The sequence below is a fragment of the Mobula birostris genome, chromosome 22 (genome assembly GCF_030028105.1).
Source record: "Mobula birostris isolate sMobBir1 chromosome 22, sMobBir1.hap1, whole genome shotgun sequence".
NCBI lineage: Eukaryota > Metazoa > Chordata > Chondrichthyes > Myliobatiformes > Myliobatidae > Mobula > Mobula birostris.
In genome coordinates this window covers 2,326,942-2,337,500 of record NC_092391.1, presented here as the reverse complement: position 1 = coordinate 2,337,500, position 10,559 = coordinate 2,326,942, and the positions used below count along the sequence as shown (strand labels likewise).

The window sequence follows — 10,559 nt, the reverse complement described above, 5'->3', positions numbered from 1 at the left end:
GGGAAAAGGGACTTGTTCGTGATGAACAATGGAGCAGAAAGCGAGAAGTGTATAATGTGATACAGAAAGGTGTAACATTTCAACGTATCACAGTGATTACAAGTATAGAAATCCAGGAGATTAATTATTGAGGACATATCACTTCAAAGTAAGGTAGATTCTCAAATTTCCAAAAGCATCTCCCACACAAATGTTAACCTATTCCCATCATTTCAAACTGCCTTTCTGCAAAGTAGGAGGACAGCTGACACTGGACAGTGGGAATATGAGATGGTCAGGATACATCCAGCATTTTCCTGATCATCTGTAGTAATTTCTACGTACTGGGGAAGCATTCTGAACTCAAAATAAGAGATTCTGCAGATGCTGGAAATCCAGAGCAAGATACAAAAAATGTTGGAGGAACTTAGCAGGTCAGGCAGCATCTATGGAGAGGAATAAAGAGTCGATGTTCCATCAGGACTGAATATGATGGAAGATCTCAGACCGAGATGTTGACCGTTTATACATCTCCATAGACGCTGCCTGACCTGCTGAGTTCCTCCAGCATTTTGTGTCTGTTACTCTGAACTAAAAAATTAACTCGGGCAGATATTTTTCTACAATAGACAGAAATTATGAGATTGTAGACTTTTTTCCATATTGGATTTTTTCTCTAAAAAATATACATTTTAAAATTAATATTTGTAATGTTATTATTATTAAAAAATATTATTTCATAATACAAGTGTATCAATATTAACAATTATTATGAGAGTAATTAACATCAAATTAGTATAAATACTGTCAATGGTTGGTGGTCACTGCTGTTTCCATACTATATGTGTCTATGACTTAGAAACTTTCATAATACTATTAATAAATTTACATTTCAGGAACAGCTTTCTCTCCTCCACCATCAGATTTCCGAATGGACAATGAACCCAGGAACACTACCTCACTAGATTTCTCTCGTTTCCCACTACTTAATTAATTTAATTATATAGAGTATACGTAACAGCATTATTTGCACTCCTTAATATATAGTATATATCTTATTGTGATTTATAGTTTTTTATGTATTTCACTATTCCAGCCGCTAAACCAGAGATCTCCTTGCATACAGTACATCAATGATGTAAATCTGATTCTAATTCTGAAATTATGTCATGGATACACAGATTACATTCACAGATGAATGTACACCATAACGTAGTCTGTTTTCTCACTGTTAACAAGTAGAACTAAAATAGAAAAAGTAACAAAGTGAAATTACTAAATAATTTGGCTTTCTATTTTTGATGATAAAGAAACCAGTATTCCAGAAAAGATCATTATTTCTAATTTTACAATACAGCACCCAACTTCCCTGTAAATGCTTCTGTGTGCTGTGGATTCAAAAATAAAACCAGATGTCTAAAAATGAAGTTCTCAAGTCATCAGTGATGCCTGCCTATGGACATTATGTTAAAGCCAGACTGATAACCTGCTCCTCAGTAGGTGCAAGACACTTACTAATGTTATTTGTTCCTTACCAAATGTAGTGAGGTAAAATGAGTCCAGAACATTGGAGAATTTGTCACAAAAGGAAACTCGGTGAACACTGCCATGTTCCATTGCGCATTCCAAAGACATTGCTGAAATTTGAATCTGTAATGTTTCAAAACAGTAACTCAAGAAGGCGTTAAAAGTGCGTCTCAGACATGGTTGATAAGGCAAGCCGAGACTCCCAGCAGGCTCGGTAACCGCCCCGGCTTTGAATGGGAACTGTTGTGACCATAGTGATGAGACAAAGCGCTTGCTCCTATTGGCTGCCTAGCAGTTTGAATGGAGCTTTCCTGCATTATAAAGTTTGTCACTGGCACTGAGGAAGAAATTATCCTGAACTGCACGCTGGTATCTAGTGGGAAAAGCATTTCCAAAACCCAGAAATGGACCAACTGCTTTTCAAGATTCAAGATTGCTTAATGTCATTTTCAGTCCACAAGTGTCAAGGAGAACAAAATAATTGTTACTCCAGATGTGATACAGCACAAAAACACAATAAGATAAAGAACATAATAATAAAAAACACAACAAATATAAATACAATCGTTCTATGTATACAATTATTTTGTGTACGTCCATAACGTGATGTTAGACAGAGGAGTGTCTGTACATAAGGTGACTGACAGGGAGTGATAACGCGGTGGTGGTTGGGGGTGTGGAGGGGAGGGTTAGTGGGTGGAGGTGTTGATCTGCTTTACTGTTTTTGAGTCTGGTGGTCCTAGCGTTGAGACGACGTGGCCTCCTCCCGGATTTGTGTGGGACAAGCGCGAAAAAAGCAACAATCATTCGAAGATTAAATTTGCACCAGCGCCTCTGACCCCTTCTCCACAGTCCTTGTAATCCAAATACAAAAGCAACTGAAATGATTGGCTCCAGCAGGGAAAAGGAAGGATTCCCGTTCTCACTGAACTGGTCAGGAAAGGATAAATCACAGTTCAGTGGGACAGCATCTCATCGCCACTCTACGTTCCTGAGAGAAATGCTGCCAGAACTGCTGGTACAACGGTTATCAATTAGACAATGACCCATGGGATTTACCACAGAGTTCTTCAACTCCTCCCTTTTACTGGTGGTCACCTTTATCTTCAGCAGAAACAACTAAATAGTTAAACAAAATGCTAGAAGTCTATAAATTGTCAGAACATGAAGTTGTCCAACCCCTTAATCTACTCTAGGATCAGTCTAACCCTCCTCTCTCACGGAGCCCTCTATATCCATGTGCCCATCAGAGAGTCTCTTAAACGTCCCTAGTGTACCTGCGCCTACCACCACCCCTAGCAGGGCATTCCACACACCCATCACTCCGTGTAAAAAACCTACCATCTATCTATACCTTCCTCCAATCACCTTAAAATAATTAAGGTGATTTGAGGAATCACCAATTAGCCATTGCCACCCTAGGAATCTCTGGCTGTCCACTCTATCTATACCTCTTATCATCTTGTGCATCTCTAGAAGCTCATTCTTTAACTCCGAGCAACACACACAAAATGCCAGAGGAACTCAGCAGGCCAGGCAGTGTCTATGGAAGAGAGTAAACAGTCGACGTTTTGGACGAGATTCTTCATCCGGACTGAAGAGTAAGAAGGTGGGGGGAGAAGAGGAAGAAAGTCAAGGTAGGAAGTGATAGGTGAAACTGGGAGGGGGAAGGGGGTGAAGTAAAGAGTTGGGAGGTCAATCACTGAAAGAGACAAAGGGCTGGAGAAGGGGGAATCTGATAGGAGAGGACAGGAGTCTACAGAAGAAAGGGAAGGAGGAGAGGCACCAGAGGGAGGTGATGGGCAGGTAAGGAGATACGGAAGATGGGAATGGGGAATGGTGAAGGAGCAGGGGACAATCACCGGAAGTTCAGGAAATTGATGTTCATGCCATCAGGTTGGAGGCTGCCCAGACAGAATATTATGTGTTGTTCCTCCAGCCTGAATATGGCCTCATCATGACAGTAGAAGGAAACCTTACACTGACTTGTCAGAATGGGAATGGGAAGTAGAATTAAAACAGGCGGCCACCTGGAGATCCTGCCTTTTCTCATAGATGGAGGGTAGGTGCTCGCCGAAGCTATATCCAATCTACTTCAGGCCTCACTGATATACAGGAGGCCACACCGGGAGCACTGAACACAGTAGATGACCCCAACAGACTCACAGGTGAAGTGTCACCTCACCCGGAAGGAATCTTTAGGGCCCTGAATGGTAGTGAGGGAGGAGGTGTACGGGCAGGTGTGGCACTTGTTCTGCTCGCAAGGATAAGTGCCAGGAGGGAGATCAGAGGGGAGGGACAAACGGACAAGAGAGTCACGTAGAAAGCAATCCCAGCGGAAAGCAGAAACTGGAGGGGAGGAAAAGATGTGCGTGGTGGTGGGATCCTGTTGCAGATGGCAGAATTACGGAGAATTATGTGCTGGGCACGGAGGCTGGTAAGGTGGCAAGTGAGGACAAAGGGCACTCTCTTTTACTGCTGGTGTCCTTTCTCTTCAGTACAAACAGCTAACTAATTAAACAAAATGCTAGAAATCTGCAAGTTATCAGTGACTCCAAATGGAAAATCCTGCAGATTCGTTTACATATATACAAATTTAATCAATCAGCTAACAGTCGACATTCAATCATCAGGAAATGACAGCAACGATTAATAACTCTATTAAAAATCAACATGTATTTAAGGAGTTTGTATGTTCTCCCCATGACCTACCCATGATGCATTTCACTGTATATTTCGATGACACATGACACATAAACTTGAATCTTGAGTTTCCGTTTCCCCCCTCATTCGGAAGACGTACAGGTGAGGGTGAGTGAGTTGTAGGCATGCTATGTTGGCACTGGGAGCACAGTGACACTTACAGGCTGCCCCCAGCACATCCTTGGACTGTTATTCGTGGATTCTCACTGTATGTTTCAATGTACATGTGACAAATAAACCAGTCCGTATCTTTGACCTGCTGTCTGATGATCATTTTGGGTGATTCCAGGACAAGGCTGCTCCGGATCTCCAAACCGAAGGCTGAGTCCTGGAGATGAAGTCCTTGACATCGAGGCAGGTGAGCAGGTGTCTCGGCCCGAAACATCGACTGTACCTCTTCCTAGAGATGCTGTCTGGCCTGCTGTGTTCACCAGCAACTTTGATGTGTGTTGCTTGAATTTCCAGCATCTGCAGAATTCCTCGTGTTGGTAGGTGAGCAGGTGTGCAAGGAAAGAGTTAAAATGAGGTCAATAGGTGTCAGCAAGGACAGATCCCTGCTGACGAGGTTAGCCAGCTCAAAGGAGAACGGGTGGTGGTTGGGGGACAGTTGCCTGCTCCCCTTACAGCAGTATGGTAACAGCATCGTTAGGCTTCACAGCTTTCCTTTGGCTGAAACAATGGCACTTAATCATCATTACAGAGTGCTCGCGTTCATTTCCAGCTGTTCGGGTAAATTGAAGTCTGAATTTTTATTATGCCACTCACTCAGGGACTTGTGCTAATATGATTTTGTGATTCTATGTGCTGGATCATAACTCTATGTGCTGTGTGTGACTGTATGAACTACGTTTTGCACCTTGGCCCCAGCTGAGATGTGTATGGTTGATTGACAATAAACTTTAACTATTTGTGTTTTCAAATGCCTAGCGATGACCGTCCTTAGCAAAGTCAACCTAACCACTTCTTGACATTTGACATTTTTATCAACATCAGCCTCTAATCCCCTCAAGGGTCCTATAACCAGAAAGACAGGTGGAAATGCTTCAATACCAACATAGCAACAAGCCCAGGTCATGTAGCAAGTGGTTCAGCTTCTTTCTCCCCAATATTTACTCCAACTAAATTCACCTAAAAGCCTCACACAAATCCACTTCACATCTAAAACCCTTGCCCCCTTGTATTTCATGTTTCCAACTGGAAAACAGGCTGACTGCCCACCTGATCTCAAAGTTCAAAGAAAACTTATTATCAAAGTAAATATCCGTCACCAGTACAACCTGAGATTCATTTCCTTGTGGGCATACTTCATAAATCTGATAGACACAGTAGGATCAATGGAAGACCCCACGTAACAAGACGGATGGACAACCAGCGTACAACAGACACCAAACTGTACAAATACAAACACAAAAATAGAAATAATAATTATAATAAATAAATAAATAAATAAACAATAAATCTCCAGAACAGGAGATGTTGGGTCCTTGAAAGTGAGTGCATGGGTTGTGGGGACATCTCAATAGTGGGCCAAGTGAAGTTGAGGGTGAAGTTATCCCCTTTGGTTCAAGAGCCTGATTGGGAGGGATGATAACTGTTCCTGACCCTGGTGATGTGGGTTCTGAGGCTCCTGAAGGCAGCAGTGAGAAGAGAGCATGGCCTGGATGGTGTTGGTCCTTGATGATGGTTGTTGCTTTCCTGTGCCAGTGCTCCGTGTGGATGTGCTCAATGGTTTGGAGGGCTTTATCCGTGATGGACTCTGCCATATCCACTACCTTTTGTAGGATCGTCCATTCAAGGGCATTGGTGTTTCTATACAACACTACGATGCAGCCAGACAATTTACTCTCCAGTACACATCTATAGAGGTTTATCAACGTTTTAGATATCATGCCAAATCTTCACAAAGTAGAAAGCAGAGACATTGCCGTGCTTTCTTCGTAATGGAACTTACAAGCTGAACCCAGGACAGGTCCTCTGAAATGATAACACCAAGGAATTTAAAGTTGCGTACCCTCCCCACCTCTGATCCCGGATGAGGACTGGCTCATGGACCTCCTCCTGAAATCAATAATCAGCTCCTTGGTCTTGCTGACAATGAGTGAGAGGTTGTGGTTATGACATCAGTCAGCCAGATTTTCAATCTCCTTCCTGTATGCTGATCCATCACCACCTTTGATTCGGCCAATGACACTGGAGTCGTCAGCAAACATGACTATGCCACTCAAGCTGTGCTTAGCCTCACAGTCACAAGTGTAAAGAGAGTAGAGCAGAGGGGTAAACATAGAGACTTGTGGTGTACCTGTGCTGATGGAGATTGTGGAGGAGATGTTGATGCCACTTCCAAACTGATTGGGGTCTGCAAGTGAGGAATTTGAGGATCTAATTGAACAAGGAGGTATTGAGGTCAAGGTCTTGGAGCTTATTGATTAGTTTTGAGGGGATGATGGTATTAGATGCCAAGTTGTGGCCGACAAGGAGCATCCTGACTTATGCATCATTTCTGTCCAGACGTTTCAAGGTTGAGTGAAACAAGCTGACTTGTGGAAAAGACTAGAGGTGAGGCGCAGTGTCACGAACAACTCGATCTCGAAGCAACAAGAAAGATTGAAGCCCCAGGGTAAATGCGGAGGGGGTCAGCGATGGCTCCCAACAAAGACAATCAGCAGCCAAATCGGAGCACTTGGCCCAAGTCAGTGGCATTTGGACCTGGGTCAGCAGCCACTCTTTACAGAAGGACTGAGTTTGTGCGGCTGCTCTCCTCGTATGCAGATGAAAAGATATTTCCCATATTCTGAGATTTATGTGATTATTGGACTGTACGTTATATTGTTTTCCTTCAGTTTTTCAGTGTTATCTTTCTTGTGGACAATTGGTGGGTGGGGTGATCAGTTAATTTTTATGTGTCAGGGGTTTGGGGGTTTTGTCTTACTGTTGCAGTTCTTTTCTACGAGTGAAGGGGTCGGTGATTGTTATTGCAGCTGTTTTTTGCTGTGGGGGAGGAGGATTTTGGGGTCTGTGAATTTTGTTTCTTTTGCTTTTCGTGCTGGGGGTGGGGAAGGGGGTAAGTTAATGTCTTTTCTTTCATCAACACCGATGGTCTTTCTGTACTTCATGGCTATCTGGAGAAGACAAATATCAGAGTTGTACAGTACGTGCATACCTTGACAATAAACTGAACCTTGGAGCCTTTGAAGATCCAATGTGATAGAATCTGTTGTGGACCTGTTGTGCTGGTAGGCAAATTGGAGCAGATACATGTCGCTTCTCAAGCAGGAGTGGATATGCTTCATCACCATCCTCTCAAAACACTTCATCACTGGACAATAGTCATTGAACCAGGTTAACATGTTCTTTGCCTCTCATAATTTTATAAGCCTCCCCTCAACCTCAGTCACTCCAGAGAAAACAACCAAAGTGGAATAAAGTTTTGGCACTGACTAGAAGGGCCGAATGGCCTGTTTTCTGTGCTGCAGTGTTCTATGGTTCTATGGTTCTATGGTTTGCCCAACATCTCCTTATAGCTCATACCCTCCTTTGCCAGAAGTGCACAAAAGACCAGCAGGAGGAAGCTCTGCTTCTCAAACAATTCACCTGCCCTCCTTATTGAACATTTATGCCCCCAACTCTGCCATGGACAGTCCCAAGCCCAGATGCAAAAGGAGGAGGGTTGGGCATGGGAGCTGTAGAAACAGCAACAAAAGCTCTGAAGACCTCATCCCTGGGAGAGGAAGGAACTTTGCCTAGAAGACCTGTGAAGTCTTGATGAAAGTAGAAGCCACAGGGTTGATCAACGTTCTGTTGGCCCAGGACAGAGCAATCTGGTGAGATCCCTATGCCCCAGTAGGGGTGATGGGCTTAAGAAGAAGAAGATGAAATCTGAAGATCCCATCTTCTCCTCATTGGCAAGCTCAAAACCCTCGAGCCTGAGGGAGTAGCTTAAGAGATATTCTTAACAAAGGTACAAACTAGTCTCCAACTGGTGGAGATTCTACAAGCTGGAAGTATCAAAGTTCAAAGTTCAAAGTAAATTTATTGTCAAAGTACATACATATATGTCTCCATATACAACCTTGAGATTCATTTTCTTGCAGGCATTCACAGTAGAACAAAGAAACACAATAGAATCAATGAAAAAACACACACAAAGACTGACAAACAGCCAACTTGTATAAGACAAACTGCAAACACAAAAATATTGACAGCAAAAGTATTAAAAATACTGAGAACATGAGTTGCAGAGTCCTTGAAAGTGAGCCTGGGGGTTGCGGAATCAGTTCAGAGTTGTGGTGAGTGAGCTTATCCATGGTGATTCAGGAGTATGATGGTTGATGGGTAATAACTGTTCCTGAACCTGGTGGTGTGGGATCTTAGGCTCCTGTACCTCCAGGAAATATGGAACTCTGGCAATAATTGTTAGTTAATGCAACTTAATCGAGGTATTTGCTGATATATTAGTGAATGTTTGTACAGAGGTTTCCTGGTAACACATTCCACATTCTTTGTCCTAATGTGTGACAATCAACTAGGCTGAGTACATGGGAACAGCAGAAAACCATTGCTTATTCTGTGCCAGCTACCCGGGTCCTTTGGGCTTCCAAACTGCATGGCAATGCCAGTGCCAGGCTTATTCATTATTGCACAATTAATCCAGTTCTTCAATTCATGAGCTTCGCCTGACCTCAGCCATGCGCCACTGTGTCAGAATTAGAATCAGAATCTGGTTTGATACCACCAGTATATGTCATGAAATTTGTTGTTTTGTGGAGCAGTACCATGCAATACATAATAATAAAACTGTAAATTACAATAGGAAGTAGATATAAAAAGATAAATTAAATAAGCAGTGCAAAAAGAGATGGAAAAGTACTGAGGTCGTGTTCATGGTGTGTGCGTAGAGACAGATGTAGACCATTCAGACTCGCCGTACCTGATCCACCACACAGCAAGATCAAGGCAATATTTCCCCTCAGTGATGGTATCCTGTACCAACCCTGTAGACTTTGATTTCCTTAATATCCAAAATCCTAATATCCAAATCCGGGGACCTCATTCATCACCATTACCAGGTCCTGGGCCAATACCAAGCATTGAGCCCTGTAGGTTGATCAAAGCCTAGAAGTCGAGCCCCAAGTCGGTGAATGTCCAGCGGGGAAATCAAAAGCCTAATGTTTGTGAATCTGTTGAAGATGGCCTGTCTAGGAGTTAGAGGACTGTGTATGTGCACAGGAGGGATGTAGGAATGGGGTTTGTCTTGCTGTTGTTGTTTTGTTGGCTGTTGTGTTCTGTATTGTTCTGCTGAGCGTTGTGGGCGTGCTACGTTGACATGGAATGTGTGGTGACACTAGTGGGCTGCTCCCAGTGCATCCTTAGGTTGCGGTAGTTGTTAACGCAAACGACGCATTTCACTGTATGTTTCAATGTAACGTAACCAGTAAACCTGAATCGGAATCCCAGGCCTGGGTAAGGGCAGAGACACTCTGCCTGATCGTTACATGACTCTCTCCTCAGTTTCCCATGTGTGTCTGGAAAATCTCACCTCAGATACATGAGTGTAAGAAGGACTCAGACGGATTAGGAGAATGGGCAAAGAAATGGCAGATGGAATACAGTGCCGGAAAGTGTACGGTCATGCACTTTGGTAGAAAAAATGAAAGGATTGACTACTTTTTAAATGGAGAGGAAATAAAAAAAACGGAGGTTCAAAGGGGCTTGGGAGTCCTTGCGCAGGATTTCCTAAAGGTTAATTTGCAGGTTGAGTCTGTGGTGAGGGAGGCAAATGTGATGTTAACATTCATTTCAAGAGGACAAGAAAATAAAAGCTGGGATGTAATGTTGAGACTTTATAAAGCACTGGGAAGGCCTCACTTAGAGTACTGTGAGCAGGTTTGGGCCCCGAATCTCAGAAAGGATGTGCTGAAACTGGAGAGGGTTGAAAGGAGGTTCACAAAATGATTCCAGGATTGAATGGCTTGTCATATGGAGAGTGTTTGATGACTTGGAGCCTGTATTCCCCAGAATTCAGAAGAATGAGAGGTGACCTCATTGAAATGTATCAAATGGTGAAAGGCCTTGACAGAGTGGATTTGGACAGGATGTTCCCTGTGGTGGGAGAGTCTAAGATCAGAGGACACAGCCTCAGAAGTGAAGGGTGTCCTTTTAGAATGGCGATGAGGAGGAATTTCTTTAGCCAGTGAGCGGTGAATCTGTGGAATTTGTTGCCACAGGCAGCTGTGGAGGCCAAGTCTTTATGTATATTTAAGGCAGAGGTTGAAAGATTCTTGATTGGTCAGGGTATGAAGGGATATGGGGAGCAGGTAGGAGAATGGGGCCAAGAGGAATATTGGATCAGC

At 43.3% G+C, this 10,559-nt stretch overlaps 1 protein-coding gene across 4 annotated transcripts in view; it reads right to left on the bottom strand.

The window, feature by feature from the left end:
* rgs3a (regulator of G protein signaling 3a) overlaps positions 1–10,559 on the bottom strand; it is a 385,868-nt gene that overhangs the window by 358,783 nt on the left and 16,526 nt on the right. Inside the window, exon 1 of one of the 4 annotated variants that reach the window (XM_072240594.1) lies at positions 1,515–1,611. The exons of the other annotated variants lie outside the window; for them this stretch is intronic. Within the exon in view, the coding sequence (XP_072096695.1) occupies positions 1,515–1,596 (82 nt within the window). The 5' untranslated portion in view covers positions 1,597–1,611. Of the gene's footprint in view, positions 1–1,514; positions 1,612–10,559 lie in introns of those variants that run through there. 4 annotated transcript variants of the gene reach the window in all.